Source organism: Scomber scombrus, chromosome 12 (assembly GCF_963691925.1).
Source record: "Scomber scombrus chromosome 12, fScoSco1.1, whole genome shotgun sequence".
In the NCBI taxonomy this organism is placed as follows: domain Eukaryota; kingdom Metazoa; phylum Chordata; class Actinopteri; order Scombriformes; family Scombridae; genus Scomber; species Scomber scombrus.
Genome location: NC_084981.1, coordinates 29333492 through 29345892, shown reverse-complemented (window position 1 = coordinate 29345892; position 12401 = coordinate 29333492). Strand labels below are relative to the sequence as shown.

Here is a 12401-nt window from a genome sequence, read left to right as displayed (position 1 = left end):
TTGATCATTTGTGTCATAAAAAAGAGAGAAACGTGGTGAAAAAAAAAAGTAGCAGAAAATATACATTCAGATATACAATACTGTTTGAAAAAGCAATTAAAAAAAGGAAATCATTTTATATGTAACTGCTAATCACAACACATTACCTCTCCCTGACTGGAGGACTGAATCTTCATCAGGAAATGAAGGTGATCGTCCACTTCAGGTTACATTTTCATAATCATCATCATAATCCTCACCATCATCTTTTCTGATGAGACATGGACAGATCAGTTTCCTGACAGACTCTCGTTTTCGCCACATCAAGAACACAACAACACACAAGAGAGACAAGATGACCAGAGATCCCATGACAGGCCCTAAAAGTTTAATCCAGAGTTCAGAGTCTGCAGGATCTTCTCTGTAGAAAGGGTTGGGTATGGGGTCAGTTTGTTTCTCACTGATCGGGTTCTTCATCCGGCAGGAGAACGTTTCAATACTTTGTGTCTCCTTATCGTTGGTGATGATCCTGATCTTCTCCCCATCCATCCACTCTCCTTCTCCCATCTTCCAGCTGTAGGTGACAGGTTCAGCCCCCTCAGTGTTTCCCTCACAGAGCAGGTTGCATTGTTTCGATACCAGTGGTTGTAGGAACACAACAGGCTTTGTCACCTCCTTGATCAGTTTAGCATTATAGTGCTCAGGCAGGACCTTGTTGTTGATTTCCACTCTATACACCCCACTGTCATTTGAACTCATCTTTCTGATCTCCAATATTCCAGTTTCTTTGTTCAGGTTCGTTCGGCCTTCAAACACGTCGTAGTACGTTAGATCACTTATACTTTTCACCCATTCTGCCACCAGATTTTTGTTTAGTTTCCATATGACAGTGTCGATCTTACCGGAGAAGTAAGGCCCCAGCTCCAGTGTACCTCCGTCACCGAAAAACTTCTCTTCAGTTAAAACAGAGCTCAGCACCACAGACAGCAGCAGCACCAACATAAAACACCTTGTCAGTTTCTCCATGTTCACAGATTAACACAGAACAGGAAGAATGTCTGAATTTATATCTGTACAGTTCCTTCCGCATTGAGGTATACTTCTGGTTTTTCTTTCTGCATGATAACAAACAGGAAGTTTATCGTTAATGTTTAAATTAGATATAATAATATCCAAGTATCTTTCTAACACTTAGCATCCACTCATGCCATACAGCATCAGATATAAATATGTTTTAATGCATGTACAGCAGCTGTAACACATGTAGACACCACTGTTCTGTATCACATTATAGATCACATTAATGAAGTATTAGTAGGTCAGTCAGACTCAAAACCTCATCCTTCCTGTAGCCTGTATCACAAACCCAGGGGAGGTACCAACTGTCTGTGGTTTGACTGTTTACTGTTATCATGAAGCTCTTCAAAAGAAAGACTGTTATTAAAAAAATTATTTTTGAGTTTATAAATACCAAAAGGGAACTTTTAACTTAACTAATTTAACTTATTGTAACTATTCTTCTAGTATGTATTTATCCCATAAAAATCATTTACGTAACAACTAATTAAACTTCTAGAAAAGCATTATCTTAAAATAAATGAAACATCTTGTAGTTAGTCACTTTCTGTTTCTGCACGACGCCTTCTGTACAGTTCCTTCCGCATTGAGGTATACTTTTGGTTTTTCTTTCTGCATTATAACAAACAGGAAGTTTATAGTTAACATTTAAATTAGATGCCATACAGCATCAGATATAAATATGTGACTTTAAACAAGGTTTTCATGCATGTACAGCAGCTGTAACACATGCAGACACCACTGTGCTTTATCACATTATAACTCACATTGATAAAGTGTTAAACAGTCGGTCAGTCACACTCCAAACCTCATCCTTCCTGTAGCTTGCATTGCAAAGCAAAGTGAGTTACCAACTGTCTGTAGTTTGACTGTTTACTGTTATCATGAAGCTTTTCAAAAGAAAAACGGCTATTAAAAAAACTGTTTGAGTTTATAAAATATCAAAGGGGAACTTTTAACTTAAACACTGTGTAAAGTGAATTCAGACATTTTCTTCTAAACACATTAAATAGGTCATAAATGTATTTCTAAAAGAGGTGTAAAAAGCATTTCAACCATTTAGATTTGAATTGTGGAGCTAGGCTTCACAAACTGTGTTTCAAGATTTCTGTGTCTGGATTTAATGAGCATAAACCCGCCCCTGCTGCTGTAGAGGTATAAATACATTCAGCACACACTACAACTACAGTCTACAGTTAGCCAGTTAGCCGCCGAGCTATCCGCCAAATTAGCCACCGAGCAGCTGTTTCTGGTAGAGGTGGTGACTTTGATTGACAGGTGACACTTGGTAGGGGCGGGGCTTCAGCAAACTCAGCGGCCACTCCAACAGCATTTGGGAGCAGAGAAATAGGCAGACTTTTACACAACTTTGAAGCCTAATTTCATATATTTGGCGATTTTTTTAAATCATTCAAATGTGGCAGGGTGGTTAACAACACACTTTTCTGTGGTATGTCAAACTCAGAACACATATTTATTCTTACTTTACACAGACTTCAACTTATTCAACTTATTGTAGCTATTCTTCTCGTAAGTATTTATCCCCATAAAAATAGTTGACGTAACAACTAATTAAACTTCTAGAAAAGCATTATCTTAAAATAAAATAAACATCTTTTAGTTAGTCACTTTCTGTTCAGATTCATTTGACACACAGTATACTATGAAAAGTTTTAAGCAATAAAAGTTTTTTTTTAAAGGCCATGAATAGTTTTTTATTGATCAGTTAACTTTACTGAGTAAATGGCAGAAACATAACTGTCTCATATAATGTATGATGATGCGTTCTAAAGCTATTTCCTGTTATGAATCTAAGAGCTGAATGAAATACTGAATCTATAGATTTAAGTGTAGCAGCAGGAGTGTGCATATTAATTGTATCACTACTACTACTAGTATAAAACAGTTTAAAAAAAAGGTTGATTAGACAATTTGTTATCTGCAGCTCTGGTAAAACAAGTCTTATTTCTGTTAAAGAATACCAGTTTACTTATTTAGTTAGTTCATTAATGTGCTTTTTAAAGAACAACTTATCAACAATCCAGAAATAGAGAGAATATTTGTAAGAAGACACTTTTTAATTGGTGTCTCATCCAGAGTGTTAATACTTACATCATTGGTACATTTTTATGGGGGGTTTATTTGTTTGTTTGTTTTAAAACAGCCTACATGTAGTTATGTCCAAACTTTATTAAGATGAAATGAAGATGGCCTTACAACACAGAAGTCAAAGTGAATGTTACTGTTTGACCAGCAGAGGGAGCTGTGGTGCAGAGAATAATGTCGTCTGCATACGGATGAATTGTACTGTTGCTAAGGTTTCCTCCTAATTCATTTATAAATAATTGTGAATAAAAGTGATGCTAAAATAGAACCGTGTGGTTCACCTTTGTTCATAATCATGAAACTGGACTGGTAGCCATCAGCTACTATGGTTAAACACATGTCTTAACAAAAGAAGAACTTCATCTATGATGATGATCCAACTCCAGCAGACTGATGTTTGTTTGAACACTGAAATTTGTTTGATTGATGGTTTAAACAAATACAAACACACAAATTATTAAAAGCAGAGTATTTTCTTTTATTCAATGTTTTTTGCAAGTATGATAGTACTGTTAGAAATACTTAAAAATTCACACGTGAAGACTAAAATATGTAAGATATCCAAAACAACAATAAAACATCCAAAGTCAAAACACAATTTGATTCATAACGAAAACATTCATTTCTATTTTGTTTTTATACTTTTCTTTCTAGGCTCACTTTGATTAACTGTATTACAATCAGAAAGAGAAAAAAAAACATAATAATGGAAATATGTAAAACTTAAAGTGGCAGAAAATATACGTAGAGATACAACACTGTTTTAAAAAAAGCAACAAAATCTTGTTTTTTTATATTTAACTGCTGAGCACAACACATTACCTCCCTGACTGGAGGACTGAGAAGCTTTATCAGGAAATGAAAGTGATCGTCCACGTCAGCCACATCATCATCATCATCATCATCATCATCACCTTTTCTGATTAGACATGAACAGATCTGCTTCATTACAGGGTTTTTTCACACATCAAGCACACAACACCCCCAAAAAAAGAGAAAGATGATCAGAGATCTCATGACAGCCTCTGAAATTTGATATCCAAAGTTCAGAGTCTGAAGGATCTTCTTCAATGAAAGTTTAGCCTTTAGCTTAAAACCCTGCACCAAACACAGCAGCCAAGACGACAACAAGCAGATCCACAGAAACAGATCCAGCAACTCCAGAATGAGCTGAAGCCTTTGTTTTGGAGAAAGGGTTCGGTATGGTGTCGCTTTGTTTCTCACTGATCGGGTTCTTCATCCGGCAGGAGAACGTTTCCACACTTTTTTTCTCCTTATCGTTGGTGATGATCCTGCTCTTCTCCCCATCCATCCACTCTCCGTCTCCCATCTTCCAGCTGTAGGTGACAGGTTCAGCTTCAGCCAAAGCCACAGCCTCGTCAGACTTTCTCTCACAGAGCAGGGTGCAGCTTTTCGAGTCAGCAGAACATGGCAGTGGGTTTAACTCCACAACAGGCTGAGGCACCTCCTTGATCACTTTTACAGTGTAGCTCTTAGGCTTCATCGCACTGTTGAGGTACACTGAATAATTCCCACTGTCAGCTGGAGTCATTTTCGTGATCTCCAATCTTCCAGTAGATATATCCAGGGTTGTTCGGCCTTCAAACGTGTCAGGGTAGTTCAGAATATCTCCTCTCTCCCAAGCTAATGTCATGCCCTTGAGTTTCCATATGATGCTGTTGATGTTCCTGGAGACATTAGGGCTCAGCTCCAGTGTACCTCCGTCCCTGATAAACTTATCTTCAGCTAAAACAGAGCTCAGCAGCACCAGCAGAAAACACCCTGTCAGTTTCTCCATGTTCACAGATTAACGCTGAGCAGGAAGAATGACTCAATTTATATCTGCGCAAAACCTTCTGCGTAGTTCCTCCTGTCTCATGATGTGCGTTTTGATTTCCTTTCCACATAACAAACAGGAAGTTTAGTATTTGAATGTCTTTCACCAACATTCACACATGCCATATATGGAGCTTCAGATATAACTGCAGAGTATAAATGAGTCAAAAAGATTTGCATACAACTACAGCAGCTGTAACACGTGCAGATTTCACAGTACTTTAACACATTATAACTGAAGTCATGCTTCCTGCACAGTGTCAGTAAGTGACAGTTAGCAGCTATCTGTGGTTTAAATCATGTTTCCTGTTATAATGAAACTCTTAGTGAGAACATGATCAAAGACTTTTGAGTTTATAAAATATCAAAGAGGAACCTTTAACTTAACTAATTTAACTTATTCTAAGTATTGTTCTAGTATGCATTTATCCCCATTAAAAAAGTAAAAAAGAAACATTAATGTAAAAAGTAATTATAGTTTTAGAAAACCATCAGTCCACCAGTAGCCAGTTATTTGTTAAACTGGACTGAGTGGGAGAAGAACTGATAAGATATGTTGCAGATTATATTAAAGGACCATTTGACTCATTGTCCAGACATTTTACTGCCCAGTTTGTAATACATGTGCTGGAATGGAGGATGTCGTATCTCAGAGGGTTAAAAATCAGACTTATGGGTCGACTTGTAGAATTGAAGTGGTTTATTGCAAAAAACCCAATAAATCCATCGTCTATCTCATATTTATACACAGACGTCATTTCCTGTTTTTTTGAGGTTTTTGCACAGAAAGATTTTTCACACATCCGCCTCCTCACTCCACAGAGGCTTGCTATGATTTCCTGTATTCGTTGCACCTTGCCTTCCTGTGCTTTAGTAAATCTTTGCATGTACAATCCTTTTTTTTACACAAAATTACCCCATACCATATAATCTCCCTCCCCCAAACTCCCAACCAGCCAACCACAGTCAAGTCATTGTAAATTAGTATCATCCCACTTATCAGATTTACTGGGACTTATGCATCAACTTGTAGAATCGCAGGAAACCCAAAAAACCCACTGAACATCTCATATTTACATCATCAGCCAGAACAAACATTTCCTGTGTTTATGACGTTGTGAGGCTTTTGCATGCAATAATCTATCTTTCACACATCCACCTTTCTCTTCTCACTCTTTGATTTCCTGTCCTAGCACCTCACCGTTCCTGTGCTTTAGCACCTCTTTGCACACACGATCTTGTTTTTAACTTTTACTCGAAATGACATTACAATACCATATAATACCTCCTTTAGGGATCCCCAAACCCCCAACCAACCAACCAATCACTGCAAGTGATTCAAGTCATCGTCAATTAGTACTTAGCATCATCCCACTCATCAAATTTGCCGGGAAATCCCCTCAGACCCCTGCTTTGCTTGGGCAAATGTTACTATGTACTAGGGCTGGGCAATATATCGATATCATGATATAAGACTATATCGTCTTATATTTTGGATATCGTAATATCGTGATATGTCAGTGTTTCTTTTCCTGACTTTAAAGGCTGCATTACAGTAAAATGATGTAATTTTCTGAACTTAACAGACTGTTCTAGCTGGTCTGTTATTTACCTTTTACCCACTTTGTCATTATACTTACACTAACGATGATTATTTATCAAAAATTTCATCGTGCAAATATTTTGTGGGAGCATCAAGAGTCATCTCTACATTATTGTTGCAATATCGATATATCTAGTCAAGGTATTTGGTTAAAAATATTGTGATTCTTGATTTTGTCCATATGGCCCAGCCTTACTTTGTACAATACCTACACCAGGTACTCACGGTGGAACAGTCAGTCAGTAGGCATCGGCCTTAGCTCCACCAGGACCGGCAACTCCTGGGAAAACTCAGTTTGGGAAATACACAATCCACCAGAATATTCCTCCTCCTGACACTGAGCCCCGAGTCTGCTGGTTCCACAGGAGCGGCTACAATAACTCACAATGCGATCTCATGCGGAGGTAAAGCTGGCGTTTCTCTCCTCCACTGACCTTCCACCACACTGACGTCTCTGAAACATACATGTAGATTTTTTGTGGAGATTGGTTCAAACGTGGCGGTTTAGTTGTGATTGGATAATTGGATGATTGTGGGTGTGGACTGTGGAAAACATGAATGAACTCTCTTAAAGTGGGCGGTGATTTAAATGGTAAATGGTAAATGGACTGTACTGTAAGATCCTTCCTACCCCGCTGCAATACAACTGTACAATGCCTCACTTACATAAATGCACCCTGACTCTAACTACTTTACATGCACTTTTATCTATATACTCATTGCGCTTTTATACTGGGTTCTAGCAATGCTGAAGGTGGGATGGTGTGTTTTCGTGTTTTTATATATTCTTAGGTATTTTGTGTGATTTCTATGTTTGTTGTCTTTGTGCCATGTTTGTGCCATGTATTGCGGTATTGCTGCTTGGACTTTTTAATTAGTCTTTTTGACAGCTAAAAGCGCTTTTACACTACATGACTAATTCATCCATTCACACGCATTCATACACTGATGACAGGAGCTACCAACCTGCTCACCAGGAGGAGACTAACCACTCATACATACACAGCAACGGGAGCAATTTGGGGTTAAGTATCTTGCCCAAAGACACATCGACACGTAGACTGGAGGAGCCGGGAATCGAACCACCAATCTACCAATTGGTGGATGACTGCTCTACCTCCTGAGCCGATGTAATTCTGGTGCTGGTCGCTACGATGTTAATCTGCTTGCAATGATTATACAGATATACATATGATTAACATCGGGTATTTGGAGTCAGTTACAAATGATAAGTAGGCTAAGCATGGCCAAACATCTCTAATTTGCACTTGCCTACATTGTGCATTCAAGACAAGAATCAAAACTACGTCAACACTGCTGTCTGTGAATGCGTCAAAAATATTGCGTACAAATAAATACTATAATACGATTCTAAACAATATCAAATATATAAGTAGAAACTATAAATATAATAACTTAAAGACCAAAATATTTTTAATAAATAAAAATAGGTTATATGTAAGAAAGATAACCAATTTAATGACCAATTGAATATTTCTGTAGATACGGGGTTGGTAGTTATACTGAATAGATTAACTGTTCATAGTCTAAAGTGTCAGGTAAGAATAAAGAGGTTTTATACTTTCATTAAGCTGATGCTGTTCAAATAACCGTCCTCATCATGGGTTTAGTAGTCTGTGTTATTTGAAAGGAGAAAAATAAAAAATATGTAATGTACGGAAACGTGTTGCTGCAACGCCAGAAAAATAAAAATGCTTCAGTAACGTGATATAAGTTTCACATTATAACGTGAAAGTCATAGTTGGTCTCAAGCAGAGGAGCACACATCTGATCTGATCTGACCCTTTACTCTATATGATGTGATTATTTTCATGCAGCTGTTATAAATGAGGCTCTATGTGGTTAAAACACGCTGTGGCAATGAAGGCTATACGGAGAGAGAGAGATCTGTCTTTGTGCGCCATAAAATGAGTCAAACCACAACATGAGCAGCTCCTTACTGTGCGTTAGTGGTTGTAGACTCTGGTGGCTTCATGACCGTAGCTAACACTGAGGACACCGAGGTCATGTCCTCGGTATTTTTTTCTTGAAGTTTCGTTTAATTGTGAAGTGAAAATAGCCGACGAGACAATTATCTTTGCATCAACGGACCGTCATGTGACACGTACTTGAAGATTCTGCTGCCATGTCAAAACGAAAGTATCCGGCTATAACCAGCGGTGAAGTGAAGCCTTGAAATCACCAGAAATATGTTGTCTACATTTGTGAATTGGACTTGACCCGATTTTACAAACTGTTCATTCATTGGACTATGAGCCCTTTTCTCCCTTTACCAGCAGGCCGTGCTCCATTCCACATTTTAAGAACAAACAAAGAAAATAATATATTGCAGTTATAATTTTTGAATATGCAACCATGGAAGTTGTAGAATAATGAAATAGGAGTTGATTTAAGTTGCAAAATTGGAAATGATGAGAAAGAACTGGACCACAAGAAGGAAAATGATTGAGAAATGCACAGCAAGAAAGCGACATAAATACATCATGGATTAAACCAAACAGTCATATAAATTGTGGTCTTATTTTTGACCTCGGTATTTGAAAAATCCTGGCTACGGCCTTGACAAGGGAGAATTCATACACCGTTGGCATAGCAACGGGAGCAATTTGGGGTTAAGTGTCTTGCCCAAGGAAACATCGACATGTGGACTGGGGTACGGTTCAGTACATCTCTATCTAATAATGACTAACACTATTATAACAGTAAGAAGTGGAACAAACGGAGGATCAGTCGCTCAACAATGTGAGTTCAGGTTCTCTTCATCTGCTGCTGTTGGAGTTTCATTTCTTAGTTCATCAAAGTGACGAAACCGCAAAAAACCCCAAAACAAACAGATGACAGCAGCCGTCTGGTTTCAAAGTGCGCACCCGTCTACAGAAGCAGAGTGTCTGTGTGCTCAAACGGGACTTTGAGAAGTGGAAATGACGCCGCAGTGTGTGTCTGTACCAACATGTGATAACCAACCCTGAAGAGACTGAGACGATCATCCTTAACTGGAGTCTAACAGCCGCATGTTGGAGTTCATCTATCGCTCTTTCTTTAATGTTTCCTTTGTTCTTCCCCTCCTTCCATACTTCCTTACTCATTTCCTTCCTTCCTTCTTTCCTCCCTCCCTTCCTTCTTTCCTCCTTCCCTTCCTCCTTACTTCTTCCCTTCCTTCCTTCTGTCCCTGCTTCCAACTTTCCTTCCTCCCTCCTTAATTCTTTCCTTCCTTCCTCCCTTTCTTTAATTGTTCCTTTGTTCTTCCCCTCCTTCCATACTTCCTTCCTCTTTTCCTCCACCCCTCCCTCCTTACTCCTTTCCTTCTTTCCTCCTTTCCTTCTCTCCTTACTTCCTTCCTCTTTTCCTCCTTCCTTCCTTCTTTCCTTCCTTCCACCTTTCCTCACTTCCTTCCTCCCTCCTTAATTCTTTCCTTCCTCATTCATTCTTTCCTTCCTTCCTTCTTCCCTCCCTCCTTACTCCTTTCATTCCTTCCTCCTGTCCTTCCTTCACCTAAGGACAACAGGAGGGTTAAGTTCATCTGGGATTAATCAGCTAATTAACCGTTAAAGTAAAATCACAACAAACATTATAACATGAAGAAGAAAATAAAAACTCTGATGAAGATTATTTTCAGTCATTTTAATGTATTTTTTTTATATAAATAGACAATAAAACATTTTCAGGACTCACAGATATCATTGTACATATATTACATCTACATAATACAAACTGTAACAATATGATTGTTTACACTGTACAAAATGATGGTGTATAAAACATTTCAGGCAGCTTTAATGTGTAAAATGTTCCTTTTTTTTTTTTTTTTACATGTTTACATCTGAAATCTGAACTTCATCAGGGTTAAAGGCAGCGTGAGAAGGCACAGACGGCAGATTCATTTATTCGATGCATGAAAAACATTATTAATTCATATTGTAGAATTTGGCGTATTGGTCCCCAAAAAAAAAAAAACCTCCCATAGAAATCAACAAAAAGTAAAGTTTTTGTTCCAGAGACGGTTTGACGACTTCTCTATTGGTTAATATTTATATAAGTTGGTCCCATTATTAATTATTGTCTTATTTAAAACCTTGATTTGATGTCATGAGAAGAATATATATAATAAAATAATAATCTTTATCACTGATTAAACGTCTTCATCTTGGAGGAATTCACTGTAAAAACTCAATTTAATTTGCTTCTTTTAGGATCCACAGTGTGAGAAACTCATCACCTCTGGGAGTCAGTTAGTTCAACCTGCATTAACTGACACTAGTTTGCATCAGAAACACTCAAATCTGACATATCTTCATCTTTTTGGTTGATATTTTGAGCTTATTTCCACGTTTAGCAGATACTGAGCAACATAAATCTTCCTTTTATAACATCAGTCATTACTTGTGGAGTTCCTCAGGTTTTCTATTTATGGTCCCTTATAGCTTCAATCTGGTTAAAGCTGCTTATAATTATGTCTTTTGTCCACTTTTGTTGCAGTAAATAGTCTGTAAATATAAATAACTAAGTATGTAAGTCTCTGTTTTTACTCTCTATCAGCTCCTGAGAGAAATATCTAAATGCTTCACTAATGTTCAGCAGCTAGTCTGCAGATAACTGTGTTTGCTGTTTGGTGCTGAGCAGGTAGAGAACAGAGGCTTTATTTAACCCTCCTGTTGTCCTCGAGTCAAGGAAGGAAGGGAGGAAGAAGGAAGCGAGGGAGGGAGAAGGGAAGGAAAGGAGGAAGGAAGGATGGAAGGGAGGAAAGGAAGGATGAAGGGAGGAAAGGAGGGAGGAATGAAAGGAGGGACGAAGGAAGAAGAAAGGAAAGGAGGGAGGAAGGGAGGAAGAAGGAAGGAGAGGAAGGAAGGAGGGAGGGAGAAGGGAAGGAGGGAGGAAGGAAGGAGGAAGGAAGGATGGAAGGGAGGAAGAAGGGAGGGAGGAAGGAAGGAAGGAAAGGAGGAAGGAAAGGATGGAGGAAGGAAGGATGGAAGGGAGGAAAGGAGGGAGAAAGGAAGGATGAAGGGAGGAAAGAAGGAAGGGAGGGAGGAAGGAAGGAAGGATGGAAGGGAGTAAGGAAAGGAGGGAGGAAGGAAGGCAGGAAAGAAAAGAAGGAAGGGAGGAAGGACAGAGGAAAGAAGGAAGGAAATAAGGAAGGAGGGAGGGAGGAAAGAGGGAGGGAGAAAGGAAAAGAGGAAGGAAGGAAAGAAGGAAGGGAGGATGGTAGGGGGAAAGAGAGTAGGAAGGAGGGAGGAAGGAAAGGAGGGAGGAAGGAAGGATGGAAGGGAGGAAGAAGGAAGGAAAGGAGGATGGAAAGGAGGGAGGAAGGATGGAAGGGAGGAAAGGAGGGAAGAAGGAAGGAAGGAAGGGAGGAAAGGAGGAAAGAAGGAAGGGAGGGAGGAAGGATGGAAGGGAGGAAAGGAGGGAGGAAAGAAGGAACAGTCAAAACAGACGGGGTCAATTTGACCCGGGAGGACGACAGCAAGGTTAACATCTTTCTCTCTAAACACGACGCTGTGAGAGTTAAACAATGAGCTGAACCTAAACTATATAAAACTCCTTAAAGCTGCAGAGGAGCTGCTGACATATCTGACATTATTATAATTAAAAATATCATTTACAGTCGCTTTAATGTTAATAAAATGTTAAATTGGACCCTCGACACCATATTGAGTTTCTGTTTCCGCCTTTAAAAAAAAAAAAATCCCACATGAGTTTTTTCCTTCTGTCGCCACTAGAAACTAAAACTATGATTTGTAATGACGCTGAAACCTGCAGCACAGACAATAATAATAATAATAAT

General features: G+C 38.7%; 2 protein-coding genes across 2 annotated transcripts; both read right to left on the bottom strand.

Moving 5' to 3' along the window:
- Nucleotides 1–201: 201 nt before the first annotated feature.
- On the bottom strand, nt 202–1022 carry LOC133991566 (SLAM family member 9-like). Its single transcript, XM_062430021.1, has one exon. It carries the CDS (start codon nt 1003–1005, stop codon nt 202–204), a length of 804 nt encoding a protein of 267 aa, XP_062286005.1. The 5' UTR covers nt 1006–1022.
- A 2617-nt stretch (nt 1023–3639) lies between these two features.
- Nucleotides 3640–4960, bottom strand: LOC133991565 (uncharacterized). Its single transcript, XM_062430020.1, has one exon. The coding sequence runs from the start codon at nt 4958–4960 to the stop codon at nt 4253–4255; it is 708 nt and encodes a 235-aa protein (XP_062286004.1). The 3' UTR covers nt 3640–4252.
- Nucleotides 4961–12401: the final 7441 nt, after the last annotated feature.

Excerpts from the sequence above, each read along its gene's own strand:
- LOC133991566 (XM_062430021.1), bottom strand. The coding sequence starts at position 1,005 with ATGGAGAAACTGACAAGGTGTTTTATGTTGGTGCTGCTGCTGTCTGTG.
- LOC133991565 (XM_062430020.1), bottom strand. The coding sequence starts at position 4,960 with ATGGAGAAACTGACAGGGTGTTTTCTGCTGGTGCTGCTGAGCTCTGTT.